General features: G+C 54.5%; 1 protein-coding gene across 1 annotated transcript; it reads left to right on the forward strand.

Moving 5' to 3' along the window:
* Positions 1-478: 478 nt before the first annotated feature.
* On the forward strand, positions 479-13191 carry INSIG1 (insulin induced gene 1). The gene is given in 6 exon segments (NM_001077909.1): positions 479-543; positions 1173-1604; positions 3731-3855; positions 5040-5206; positions 5745-5844; positions 11318-13191. Coding segments are annotated over 5 exon segments (831 nt in total). The 5' UTR covers positions 479-543; positions 1173-1195; the 3' UTR covers positions 11348-13191.
* The last annotated feature ends 1292 nt before the right edge of the window (positions 13192-14483 follow it).

Here is a 14483-nt window from a genome sequence, read left to right on the forward strand (position 1 = left end):
CGTCCGTTAGCCAGCCCCCCTCCCCGGCTCCATCCTCTGCTCAGTCCGTAGGTCCCCCCGCCTGCCGTCCTCTTGCAGCTCTGTCAGTCGGCAACCCGCCCCCTTCCCCCGAGCCGGTCGGCCAGGCAGTCCCACATCACTCCCGTCACCCGCTACCCCCGCCCCCAGCTAGCGTCCGGCCCCCGGGCGCGCTCAGCCCGCCGTCCGTCCGTCCGCGCTCCCGAGCCAGCGCGCCCCGCGCGGGGCGGTGGTGGCGTGTAATGACGTCATATGGGCCGCCTGCCCGCGATTGGCCGCGGCCGCCTCACCAGACCCCGAGCGGCCGGGCACGCGGGCGGGGCGGAGCGCGCGGAAGCCACGCCCCCGGGCGGCGGGCCCGGCGGCCGGCCTGGCGCGGCCACGTGACCCGGGGCCCCGCCGCCCGCCTTATAAGCGGCGCGGCGCGCGGACCGCCGCGGGCCCGACTTCTGGTGGTCTGGGCCGGTACACTCCTCCGCGTCCCTCCTCCCTCGGCGAGCCCGCAGGCGGGCGCCCCTCGGCCAGGTACGCGGGGCGCGGCGAGGGCGGCGGGGTGGGGGCTCCAAGGCGGGCCAGGCTGGGATGTCCGGGTGCCGACCCCTCCACTCCAGAGCCTCCCTTCTAGGCCGCTTTCCTTTGGGGGACTCTCGGGCCTGGGCCCCAGCCCTGACCCCAGCCCCGGTCCCTGCGCGGGGGCCCAGCACCCGCGACCCCTGCCGGTGCGCCTCCCGGGTCGGGAGGACCCCAGCAACTTGTCCTGGGACAACCTGCCCCAGGTCCTGCCTGGCTGAGTCCATCTCCTGCAGACGGACGGGGTCTGGAAAACTTCTGGACTGGACGGGCCAGAACTTCAGGGCTTCTGTGGAGGGGCGTCGTGGCGGGAGCGCAACGCTCAGATGCACCTAACCTGCCTGCCTCGGAAAGCAGTCGGTGCATCTGCCTGGCCGGGGCTGTGGGCAGGATCCTTGCAGCTGCTCCCAACTCCTGCAGCTCCTGCCCGGTGTGACTAAGTCCCGGAGGGCCTTGGGGGTTTTCCTGGACCTGCTGGTGGTGAACCAGAGCAGAGCCCTCCTTGAGTGGGCCTCCCTGGTCCTGACCTCCTTTGGAAGTGAACTTGATCTGGGTTCCACCTCCACGCCCCCTTTTCGTTCTAGGAAAGCCTGCAGGCGGGTGGCTCATGCCCAGACTGGACGACCACCTCTGGAGAGGTCCCTGTGCCAAGGGCACGAAGCACAGAAGCCACCCGAGGGCCAGCGCCAGAGGGCTGGTGGCCAAAGCGGGAGAGATGATCAACTCCTCGGGGTCAGGCCCCTCTCTGCTGGCAGCCCATGGTGCCCTGGGCACTGACCCCGCTCACGGGCCTCAGAGCGCTGGTGTAGGGGGCCAGGGCAGCAGCAGCCACGTCAACAGCTGGCATCACCACTTGGTGCAGAGGAGCCTGGTGCTGTTCTCGGTGGGGGTGGTCCTGGCCTTGGTGCTCAACCTCCTGCAGGTCCAGAGGAACGTCACCCTGTTCCCGGACGAGGTCATCGCCACCATCTTCTCCTCCGCCTGGTGGGTTCCTCCGTGCTGCGGGACAGCAGCGGGTGAGTAGACACTGGAGATGTCTGTTGGGTTAGGAAGTGTGTTGGGCCTCTGAGAACTGTTTATTTGAGAATGGAACCATCCACAGAGGGGCGGTGTGCCTCTCCAGTGAGCGTATCTAGAGGAGAAGGGGCGAGAGGCAGGAGCCCAGATGCCAGGACTCTGGATGCTGGTGATGGGGACCAGGCGGGGCAGTGATTGGCTGTTCCTCGCCCGTGCCAGGCTGACCGAGGTCCTTCCCTCTTTCTGATCTGGCCCTGAGGACAGTGTTGAGGGGCCCACAGCTGTTACCCCGAGCAAGCCGCGCCATTGGCCACCAGCGGAACTGGTGAGCCGAGGAACTGCCACGTGATTGGCTGGCCCTGGGAACATGCTACCAGCCGGGCAACCGAAAACAAACCATCACGTGGGCGAGTGGGCAGAGCTGCCCCAGTGGCTTCTTGCACTTCCTTTTTCAGGATGGCCCTGTGAACGTGCCAAAGCCAGGCCTTTCCCCTGCCCCCCTCCAAAAAAAAACACCGGGGTCCCTGGATGAAGGAAAACAAGTGTCTTATTCAGAGTTTAGCTTTTAGTGCACCTGGCCAGCCACAAAACCTGACCCAGAGTCTGCAGTCTTAACAGACTAGACAGATGGACTATACCTCTGAGTAAAATTTCTTGGTCGTCTGGCTGGTTTTAGGTAAAAACACTGAATTGATCTCAGCCCAGTAGGGCGCTTAGGACTTCTCTGGTCACCCAGCGTTTGCCGTGGCCTAAGGTCTGCCGGTGGTTGAAGTGCAGCGAGCAGCCTGCCCCTGGCGGGCGTCCTGGGCTAGGGGGCAGGACAGGTGTGGACCTGGGTGACCAGGCCGGCTCCTGGCTGCTCCGTGGTTGGCATTTATGGACTGTTTGATATGTTTTGCTTCCCCTGGTCCTTACGAGACTCTGCCGCAGCTCCATTTCACAGCCGTGGGAACCACAAGGGGCCACGCCGAGTGGCAGGCCCGCCGTCCATAGCTGGGTGTGTCCCCTGCACTGGGAACGGTGCCTCGTCAGCAGCCTCCCTTAGAGCAGGGGCAGGCCCCAGGCTGGAGTGGGGACCCTCAGGGGAGGGGTGCTGTGGGGAGAAGGTTCGCACCGTTCTCAGGAAGGTGGGCTCCTGCTCTGTTTTCTAAGCCCTGCCAGCATGCCCTTTTGGGCACTAGGCCCAGATGTGCACTTCCGTCTTCATTCTCATATGATACAGTAGTTTTTTTGACTGAAACAGTTGATCTCAAAACCGTCGAACCATTTGGTTTAGGCTTTATTTGTAACAGAAGCTTCAAGGAATTCCAGGGATATCTGTACGTGATGTCTGGTACCCTAGCTGCTTTTTTTAAGCCATCAGTCAGGAGCATAAAGGGAAGATTCCATAGTACATTTTCACCTACTCGAATCTGAAAGGTTAAGGTTAAGATATAGTGACTTAAGTGATAGAACTGTTTGGGTTCCATTTTTCAAGACTCCAGAATTATGGGAATTCCCTGGCGGTCTAGTGGTTAGGACTCAGTGCTTTCACTGTGGTTGTCCAGGTTCAATACCTGGTCAGGGAACTAAGATCCCACAATCTATGCCATGTGGGTCCCCACCCCCCTCAAAAAAAAGTCCAAAATCAGAACTGGATAAAATGTATTATGAAATTGGAACTATTTCATCGACTCTTGGCCTGAGGCTGTGTTGCTTGTTCCTCTGTTTGGGACCTGAACTGGGCCCTTCTCGTGGGACACCAGGGGTGCCGTGCATGACTCTCAAGCCTCAGTACCTGGCTGACTCCACCTGGCCTGCCTCCCGCCAGCCACCAGCAGGAGTGCGGGGGTGCTTCCCATGTGGATAATTAAACCCCTGGCTCCATTCCTTCTATAGGTCAAGCCAAACAACCCCAGTTTTATTTAAAATTGTACAAAATGATGTGGGTTTTTTGGTTTGTATTCAAGGAGAACAAAGTGTAACATTAGTTTAAAAATAAAAGATGTAAAGTTAGTTTAAATATCTGATGGCTGGTAAATCTAGGAAAGGGAATGGTTTGAATATCGCGTTAATGATCCCCACGAGGCAGTCGCGTCGTCTCTGCTGGCGTGCTCAGACCCTGCCGTCTTGTCTCTCCCCGCAGCTGTGGTCGGCCTGCTGTACCCCTGCATCGACAGTCACCTTGGAGAGCCACACAAGTTCAAGCGCGAGTGGGCCAGCGTGATGCGCTGCGTGGCCGTCTTCGTTGGCATCAACCACGCTAGTGCTGTATCCTAAGACGTTACTGTTAATGCGTGTCTGTCACGTCCTGGGTCAGTTGAGCTGATCTCTTACAAGCATGATTTCAAACCACGTTGCTCACTTTCCTCTCAGCAGAGCTTTCAAAGTGATCCTGAAAAGTCCTTTCAGTTCATTTCAGGAGACAGTTAAAATGACCCTGGGAACAGAGTGGATATCTTTAGTCTGTCCCTTTCTTGGTCACTACCTGTTGGATCCTCCGAGTTGGTTTGGTAAATTCCCCGTCCATTTCTGCCTCCCATCCTTCCACGGTGCAGACCTGGTTCCTGTGGTGCAGTGAGACGTTGCGGGAGCTTCACTCTTCTTGGCTGACCCTTCCAGAAGGCAGAGCAGAAGCCCGTCTGCTTCTCCGCCCTCCCCGGTCATGACCAGGGAAGGCCCAGCGCTGATCAGAGGAGGTGGCCTCAGGAATAGGGTTCCCAGTGGAGGTCACATTCAAGGTCAGGTTCTGGCGTCCACCAGTGGGCTGCCTGGCAAAACACGGTGCAGTTTTCAGGAAGACGGGCCATGGTTTACCAGGCGTCAAGACATTTATAGTTTCTTTCTGACAGCGAGATTATATTTTTAAATTCTGGAGAAAGCTGTTTTTAGAGTTTCTGCTGCTTAAATCTGCTTTACCCTGATTTTAATGATAAGAATGTCAAGAAAAGGTATTACAAGAGAGCCTGGCTCTGACACATTTGTTTTGTCCCCTGTTGGTAAAGTAGTGTTGTGAAGGAGGCCAGCTGTGTCCCCATCAGCTGTGACCGTGTCGTGTTGAATGCCATTCCAATGAGGTGTCTCCTTGCAGACACAGAGTAAAGACTGTGCTTGCTCAGTTCAAACTGCTAATAAGAACAGGAAATAAAAGTGGGACTGTGGATGACTTACTAGGATATAGTTGTTTCGTGGTTGAAATGAATCCAAGCAGGGTTTTATGCATAGTTTTTAATACATTGACTGGTAAAGTCAAGTTTTCAACGCAGGGATCCCAGAGATGCCCCAGGTCATCCTGATCAAGTAGCCTTGTATCCAGCACATGCTCTCTGCAGCTCACTGGGCAGCATCTGAGGCTGGAGAATTAGGTGGTGCACACGTGTAGGCTCCGGGGCTCGCTTGTGTGTCTTTGACCGTGTTAGAAATTGTTGTACTTTTCCTTAACTTTGCGTCACCAGAAACTGGATTTTGCCAATAACGTTCAGCTCTCCTTGACATTAGCAGCGCTGTCTCTGGGCCTCTGGTGGACATTTGACCGTTCAAGAAGTGGCCTGGGGCTGGGCATCACCATCGCCTTCCTCGCCACCCTGATCACGCAGCTGCTGGTGTACAACGGAGTCTATCAGTAAGCACGTGCCCCCAAGTGTCACCTCTGCCCGGGAGCTGTCACTCCAGTTTTGCTCAGAATACCCATGAAGCTGAGATGCCGTGTTGTTTGTAATTACATGGCATGAGCTTAGACGTGAAATCTTTAAAAGCACTTCTTATTGTTGATTCACATAAAAATGCACCATCTGTAATTTAAGGACAGCCAAGCCACGGTGGAGAGCTTTGCATTGTCCTTCAGCCTCTTAAGCTGTGTCCAGGTCCTTGTGACCCACGCTGGGCTGCAGCACACTGGGCTTCCTTGTCCTCCACCATCTCCTGGAGCTCACTCAAACTCATGTGCGTCGAGTTGGTGATGCCATCCAGCCATCTCATCCTCTGCAGCCCCCTTTTCCTCCTGCCCTCAGTCTTTCCCAGCATCAGGGTCTTTTCCAAAGCGTTGGCTTCCCGCGCCAGGGGGCCACGGTGGGCGGCGAGCGTGGGTGTCACGTGCTCACGTGGCTGGTGTGATGTGTGCCTGCCCGCCGCGCAGGGCTCATGCCTCCCTCTCCCTGCAGGTACACGTCCCCAGACTTCCTCTACATCCGCTCCTGGCTGCCCTGCATCTTCTTCTCGGGAGGCGTGACGGTGGGGAACATAGGACGACAGCTGGCCATGGTGCGTAGTCACACGGGCGCCTGATGCTGGCTTTCAGCTGGGTCAGCTTGGTTTGCCTGGGACGTTATCATTTGTGTCAATACGTGTATAGGCAGGAGCAGCAGTTACTCAGATAAGCATACACTTTAAAAAGGCGCATCCCAGGCCATTCTCGGCTAACTTGTAAAGGTTCAGGGATTTGTAAGCTCACAGTGAGAGCTGCTGAGGAACCAGAGCTCCCCTCACATGACGGATGCTGTCAGCGGCTTTTCTGAACTGCTTCTCCTGTAATAACTGGCAGAGACAAGTTACAGAAATGGCTAACTGAATGATTTATGATGAGTTTCCTCCCCGGCTTCACGACTCGGGTACAGACAATGCCATGCTAGGGGAAGGGAGACACGCCAGGCCCATGAGAGTGCGGGCGGGGCTGGGGGGCCGCTGAATGTCCCTGGGTGGGTGGACTCCGGCCTGGACCTTGTCTAAGGACTAAAGGGAGAGACACTGAGTCCCAGACGGAGCCGTTTCCCAAGACCCAGAAAGGCAGACACAGTCAGGATACCTTGGCAATTCTGTTTGGGAGTGAAAGATCACGACACTTGAGCACTTTGATGAAGGAGCGTGCAACATGGACATTTAACTGTTTTGAATGGACTTCAACTCGAAGGCTTAAATAAAATGAATTTTAAAAAGAAAAGGAAACTAGAGTCTTATAAGGGCCATTTCTCTCAGAGACACACTCTGGGACTTCCTTAGAAACTTGTCTTGGTCCCTCATGCTTTTATTTTAAAAAGAGGACATTTATTTGTGCCCCCTGAGCCTGGCTTGGGAGCCGCCCCCTTGGCTGTTTGACAAGAATGGAAGTAGTTTAGAAAGGGGAATTTGTGATGCGTCCCACTGGCTCCTGCGTCCACGCCATCATTCCCCCACCCCGACCCTTGTGATGGTCTGGACCCGCCGCCAAAACCAGAACGGACCACGGTTTGTCTCAGGACCCCTTGTGAGCATGCGCGCGGCCCTGCCCTGTGACCACAGCCTCGCGACACCCCTGTGCTGATCCCCGCGGCCCTGGGGATTCCGGGGAGAATGAGGCAGCTGCATGCTCGCCATCCGCCTTGATGTTCATTTCGGTAGTATTTAGTTAGGATTCTTAATAAGGCTTTTGAGATGAGGTTGTCTTCAGCTCCTGTGACTCTTCATGGAGTTAAAGTTGACAAAATTCAGCCAACTGGTTATTACTTCGGGAGGAGGGGTGGTTGCTGTCATAGGTTTATGATGAAGGTCTTCTGAACAAATTTTGTAAAGAAGCGTCCTTCCGATAGAGGTAGACGCTGCACACCAGGCACAGGCTCGTAGCGCCAGGAGTGGTTGGAGGAGACGCACAGGAGCCACACGGCCATGCCTTTGGCAGCAGCACTAACTGAAGGTGCTTTTAGCAGCTGTCTTTCCATCTTGTCTTACTGCTGCTGTTCAGTCGCTCAGTTGTGTCTGACTCTTTGCGACCCATGAACTGCAGCACACCAGGCTTCCCTGTCCTTCACCATCTCCCAGAGCTCGCTCAGACTCATATCTATTGAGTCAGTGATGCCATCCAACCATCTCATCCTCTGTCACCCCCTTCTCCTGCTACCTTCAGTCTTCCCCAGCATCAGGGTCTTCTCCAATGAGTTGGCTTTTTGCATCAGGAGCTTCAGCTTCAGCATCAGTCCTTCCAATTAATATCCAGGGTCCATCCCTTTAGGATGGACTGGTTTTTTGTAGACACTTTCATTTTTTTTGAAAAGATGAGTGAAGGTTTTTAACAGAACTTAAGGTAACTGGCGTAACTGTAACTCCCCTTTATTAAAGATGTTTCTTTTTTTTACTCTTCAAAACTGGGGACAGTCTTATCTTTGGATGTTACTGTTGTGTCTTGAAACTGGAAGAGGCTGGTGAGCATTGCAGTCATCAAAGGGAAAGAGCCCCCACCCCGGTCTGAGTCCAGCCCTCCTGCTGTCTTTCCATCCGTGCACATTTGTTTATGTGTGTATTTGGCCACGCCTCGTGGCTTGGGGTATGTTAGTCCCCAGCCAGGGCCTGGACCCCCGCCCCAGCAGGGTGAGCTGCTGATGGGGAGACCGGTAGACTCCTCAAACGTGTGAAGCCAGAGGGGCAGTCACAGCTGGTTTTACAGATGCCCCCTCTGCTGCATCTTGAGGAAGGGCAAGAGCAAAGCGCCTTTGCCCGAGTCCCCAGACCCCAGCAGAGGACACGGTCTGCGTGATCACAGGCAGGGTGGTCACAGCTTGGGTCGCAGCTGTGTTTCTGGCACAGTCAGGGAGAGGATGAGGGAGGGTTACTTCTGTTACAGCTACTCAGGGCCCAGGAGTGAGGCACGGGGTTCAGATGGTCTGAAGGGGTCAGCCAGTTGGACTGGCAGAAGCGTGCAGTAGTGAGGAGCCGTATTGGTGGGGGCGGGCAGGGGAGCGCTCTGCAGGAAAGAAGTGGCCACTTCTGACAAGTAGGTGGTTGGGGTTGTTCTTTTCTCTTTTGTAATTTTAAAGTTTACCATTGTTCTGCAGTTGACCCTTGAAGAACAGGTGGATTAGGGGCACCAACCCTCCTAGAAATTGAAAACCTGAGTGTATTGGATGAATCCTGTATTGACGGATACAACCAACCAGGGACCATGTTGAAAAGATGCGTCTAAGTGAAGCCTTGTTCTCAAAGCCTTGTTCAGGGGCCAGCTGTACTTGTAACTGCAGCACTGGCGTGTGTACAGGAGCCCGTGGCTGTGGTCTCTGCAGCGGGCAGACCTGTATCAGGAGGGGGGCAGGCCCGTCAGCTGTGTCCTGCGGAGGTCGTCCACGGGGCGGCCACTGCAGGACCGTGGCCCTCTGCCCTTGCGCAGCGCTGTCTGTGCACTGGGAGCAGAGCCTTGGCCCTGGGTTGTGGGTGACAGGAAGGCAGAGAATCGGTCCCCCACCCCCTGCAAAGCCCCCAGACCTTCATCCCCACCCCGGCCTCCCCTCCTTCAGTCTGTCCTGCCTGGTCCCTGCCTTTCTGTTTGTCTCTTCCATCCTTCAGGGCATCGTAAATGAAATAAAGTGACATGAACGTTGCTCAGTTATGTCCAACTCTTTGTGAACCCATGGACCATACAGTCCATGAAATTCTCCAGGCCAGAATACTGGAGTAGGCTGCCTTTCCCTTCTCCAGGGGATCTTCCCAAGCCAGGGATCAAACCCAGGTCTTCCGCATTGCAGATGGATTCTTTACCAGCTGAGCCACAAGGGAAGCCCAGCAATACTGGAATGGGTAGCCTGTCCCTTCTCCGAGGGATCTTCCCGACCCAGGAATCGAACCAGGGTCTCCTGCATTGCAGGCTGATTCTTTACCATCTGAGCTATGAGGGAAACCCCTCTTAAATGACTCTTTCCTGAAAGCAGTAGGGAATCTTAAAAAGCCCCCCTTTGTCTGGCAGAAATTACACAGCCTTCAGGGCATATCAGTTGACCTCTGAACCTGACACTGACCCCTCCTCTTCACAATCCCTCCATCCACTTCAGCCTTTCCACCGCCTCCGGGGGATGGCAGGCCACCTTTCCACAAGGCGCTGTTGTTGCAGGAGCAAAAAGATAAGTATGTGAAGCCAAAATTGTATTTTTCATGAGACTAGAATTGGAAGTGTAGGAAGTTATATTTGGTTCAGATTGCATCAGGGCTGAAGAACGAAAAATATATTTATAATAAGGTTTGTCTTAGAAACCTGTAACCACCCATGACTTGACCGTCCCTGCCGGAAGGACCTTCTGCTCTTCCCCACCACCCAGCAGCCAACAGCTGTGATGGGCTGGAGCAGGGGCGTGGCCTCTGCCCTCTGCCCCTGCCTGACCACCCACCACCCAGTCCCGGTCCCCCGGAGAAGTACCCAGGGCCGGGCACGGAGGCTCGTGCCCCCCCAGCGCGCTGGGGTGTGCACCCTGATGGCTTGGGTTTGTGTCTCTGTGGGGTCTCAGAGCTCAGCCTGGACAGCGCGGCACCTTGCTAGACTCCCTTGAGCAAGTTAACCATTTTTTTTAAAGAAAGAGTTCGAATACTTTAGCCAGGTTTTTAATTTTTTTCTTCTAAGAAAGGGAAAAAGCTAGTAGCTGCTATGTGAAGGTGAGCTTACTCATCACTTAGAATTGGAAAGGACTCGGGGCCTTAAAAATGGGGTTGCTTGGCACCTGGGCCTGTTTGCACGTCCATGGCCACTGTCCTCGCTTTCACAGCAGCCACCCTGCAGCCCTCGGACAGAGGACACTTCTGAGACGTATTCTCGCAGCAGCATTTCAGGATGAATTTTTAGTTTGAAACGTCTCCAAGTGAGACTTTGCAGTGGAACATGATCTGAGCGCAGAAGACAAAGGGCTGCAGCCATGGACCCAAGGTGGGCGCCTATCAGTCCGCTCGGGGCCAGAGTGTCCCGTGTGACGCGCCTGCAGCCCGCCCCCTCCCATCTGCTCAGTTCTGCCCATAAACGTGCTTCCTGGCCCGGGCAGGCGTCCCCCAGAGCCACAGGCTGGCTCTGCTTGAGTGTTCAATGGTTCACGTAGCTTTTTCTGTATGGTATTTGTCGTCCGCCTGTAGGTTTAAACGGGAGTCTGTAGCATCATTTTATCGAGTTCGTGTCTGTTGTCTGCAGATGAAAGTCTCTTCTCAGAAAAAGTAAGGCTTCGCACTGCCGCATGAGGAGTGTGGCCCTGTTCCCAGAGCCCAGGCCCCGGACGCCGCGTCTCCAGCATGCCTCTCCCACCTGCGGTGCGGCGGCTCCTGGCCGTCATGGCCGTGGTGTCGTCGGGCTGACGTCCACTGGCACTTGGTTGAGTCCTGCAGTGGCAGTATGGGGGCAGGACTGTCAGCCCGCTTTGGAGATGGGGGTTGGAGCCCAGGAGGCTGAGCGCCTGGCGTCTGGTGCAGAGCGGGCTGGCCCTTGTGGCTCGCTCAGCCTCTCAGCAGGGGTCAGGGTGGACACGCAGGGACCCCGGCTCTGGCAGGAGGCAGGGGGCTCTCCTCACACAGCCCCGTGACCTCAGGAAGGTCAGCCTCTGGTCTCGGACCTGCTGCTCCAGTGGGGTGTCCATCCTCGGTTGAGGGCCACCAGGCCAGGCCCAGACACCGGCCACAAGTGTGGGGTGCCCTCTCTGGGTATCTGTGCTGTCCGGCGACGAGACGTGCATAGACACAGCTTCTGGGTAGCAGTACCACCTCCTGTCCTGCCTGCTACACCCCCGCCCTGCCTGAGCGGGACAGACCAGGTCTGCTGAGATGTGGGCTCCCAGCTCAGGGCTCCGAGGGCATCGCTGTGGGGCCGGGGGAGCCTGTCTGCTGCTCCGTGATTCTGGTCTCCACCCTCGCCTCTGGCGCAAAGGGATTCTTCATCTCTCACTTTGTAGGGTCCGCTTAAATTGCTAAGTAAAACACGCACACATACAGCGCTAACATCCTTTTTTTTCTCTGTTTCTCCACATAGGGTGTCCCCGAAAAGCCACACAGTGATTGAATCCTCAGGCGCACGGATCCTGAAGAGTGGCAAGGTTTGGGGAGAAAGTCCGCGATACTGGGTAGTGACGAGACTATCTCTTTTCCTCAGTAACCTCTTCAGATGGGGCTGACTGTACCAGTGACTCCTGGAAAACACTTCACCTGTTTCAGAGCAGCCGAGCGGTGGATGGCCGCTGGTGGTGGGACGGTGCCCCTGCCCGCGTCCGCTGGGGGCACCACGAGCAGGCCGGCTGGGCACCGGGCCCCGAGGACTCAGTTTCTCGTGTTATTAAATGCCAAGTTGCCATATTTGCTAGCCTCGAACTAAAGCCTGACTGCCAGCTCTGGTTCCGTGTCAGCGCCCCGGGGACGGCTTGGTGGTGCTTACAAAGATGAAGTGTGGTGAGACAGGAATATCACTCATCCAAAAGATTTTAAAAATAGGGCTGTGTTATGAAAAAAGAAAAGGCGGGGGTGGCAGCAAGCGCAGGGTGGCCGTGCCGGGCAGGCGGGCACGGCGTGCCCTCGGTGCCCGTGTAGGGTGCTACGCAGACAATCCTGCAGAGGAGGCAGTGAGTGGGAGGTTGTGGCTCTGCGCTGCAATGGGTTGGACTTTCCACCCTGGTGTTCACGGAATCCGCACCGTCTCGAATGGGGCGCCCGTCGGCCACACGTCTCCGTCTTGGCCCAAACCTTGCGTTTTCTTTGCTACTCGGAAGAAGAGACGGCTTTTTCCCCACAGCCCTATGGGATCTGCAATCTGTGATTGCCTTGTAAAAAGAAGAGTGCGCACGTCACTGCATCACATTCGGTGTCTCTAAACCCTCAAAGGACGCGGTGAGCACAGTGTACTCACTCAATGGCACAGCCCACGTTGGGCCCGGTGTGCAGGTCCTGGGCCTTCGACTTCAAGTGCAATGTATAGGAACACCAATCTGAGCCTTGTATTCTCTTTAAATATTTATTATTATTTTTTTAAACGTGTGAGATGCTAAAGAGGGTTCTCCATTTCAGTGCTGCATGGAGGCAAAACTCAGCAATAATTTCTTTTCAGCTGTGAAGTTACTTTGTTGTGCCCTCCCCCCGAGCCCCAGTCCTTTGAAATACTCCCAGCTTGGGGGTTTAGTAAACTTGTAATTTTTACTTACAAATTCACCCTTTCTGTATTTTGCAATTTAAAACATTTTGGTTGTTTTGAATCCTGTGAATGTGGCTTGATGGTAAGATTCCTCTGGCAGCTGGCAGTCGGGGGGCTGGGGACACGGGAGCCCCTGCCGGCAGCCGTGGACTCTGCGAGTCCCCGGCTCCTCTCACCCGATGGTCCCCGTCTCAGTTTGCTTTTGTTTTAAGGAGGATATCCTGGAGTAAATTTTAGGTTACCATAGCGACTTTGTTTTAGAGGAATTTTGTTTAAAAGAAAATAGTACCATTCTGAACTTTGCGATGACCCCCTTATGACATTTTCTGAAAATGAAAACCATCAGCTATGCGAAAAGATTTTTCAATGAAGATGTCAACGTTTGTGAAAAAACCAGAAGTTATTAGATGAAAGCAGTCATTGAATCTTTCCAATGTACTTGATCATGCACAATGAGTATTTTTCTCTCTTAAACTGGAAATAAATCTATGTCTGTTAGAAGCAGTATAGCCAAAAGATGTGAATCTGAAGAATTTTATTGCCAATATTTTCTAGCAAGTATGTGAACCAAAGTCATTTGAGTTTGTGAAAATGTTAAATAGTATGAGCAAAATTTGCACTATACCAGATTGGAACATCTAGTGAGATTCACATTCATACTAAGTTTTCAGCATTGTGTTCTTTTGAATTCATTTTTTTTACTTTTATTAAAGGTTCAAAACCAAGCATTGGATTTATGGGTTTTTCTTTTAAAGGGAGGAGGGGGAATTCCCTCTGTAGGATAGTCACATTTGGAATAGAAGAATATTTTATAGCTTTCCAAAATTTACTAAGTTGCCACACAATCTCTTGGGAAAAATATTTTTTCCTCATGGTGGAAACGGAGGTGTTTAACCTCCCGCGCCACCCACTGATTCTGGGAATTGGGACGTCTTCTCCGGCCTGCCCGCCCCCAGGAATGCTGTCCTCCATCTTGAAGTGAGAGGGCCCTTCTCCTCATCCTAGGACACGGGGTGTCTGGGCACCCAGGAAAAGGGCAGAGGGAGCCTCCAGGCTGTTGACAGCCAGTGCGTCCACGGGCCCTGAGCGAGGGCCCACATGGCAGAGGTCCGCTGTCCCTGGTGCCTGCTGGACGGGGTCACCCCAGGTGACGAAGTTGTCGCAGATGTGCTGTGTGCACACACACCGCCTGGTGTGAACGCCCGCACTGCCAGGGCTGGGTGCTGGTTGGACAAGAATCAGAACTGGCCTCACAGGCTCTCATCCCAGGGTGAGAAACACAGACCCCTGGGCCAGGCTGGGGAGGGAGGTGGGTGTGATGGAAACGACCGAGTCAGGTCGCTTTCACTTTCGCTGTGAGACCCCCAGCACAGACAGCAAGCCCCCTACCCAACAGCGAGTGGTGTTCCAAGAGCGAGGTTGTGAAGGCCAGTTTGTTCTGAAGTCCCGCAGGGCTAGCCTAGGTCCCAACTAACACAGGCAACTGTGCAGTACTGTGATAGGTTTGTAATGCTTTCCACTCAAATAAGACATAAAAAACAAAAAGTAAAACATTTTAAATCTTACGATACCTTGAAAAGTACAGTAGTACAGTACATCGGGGGCTTCCCGGGTAGCGCTGGTGGTAAAGAAGCCACCTGCCAATGCAGGAGATGCAAGAGACTCGAGTTCAATCCCTGGGTCGGGAAGATCCCCTGGAGGATGGCACAGCAACCCCCTCCAGTATTCTTGCCTGGAGAATCCCATGGACAGAGGTGCCTGCTGGGCTACGGTCCATGGGGTCGCAAAGAGCTGGAAACGGTTGAAACGACTCAGCATGCGCGGACAGTACGGCAGCTGGCGTCGAGTGAACAAGAAGAGTGTTCGCGTCTTTGAAAATTTGCACTTAAAGGTTCGTATGTAGGGGACTTACTGTGATGCCTGCACTGAACTAGTCTAACCCTGTGTTTCAGAGTAAAGTTTGGGGAGGGAAATGTTTTCTGGAATTTCTGGTTTGTGAGCAGGTGGTTGAATTACC

The sequence above is a fragment of the Bos taurus genome, chromosome 4, assembly GCF_002263795.3.
Source record: "Bos taurus isolate L1 Dominette 01449 registration number 42190680 breed Hereford chromosome 4, ARS-UCD2.0, whole genome shotgun sequence".
Taxonomy (NCBI): Eukaryota; Metazoa; Chordata; class Mammalia; order Artiodactyla; family Bovidae; genus Bos; species Bos taurus.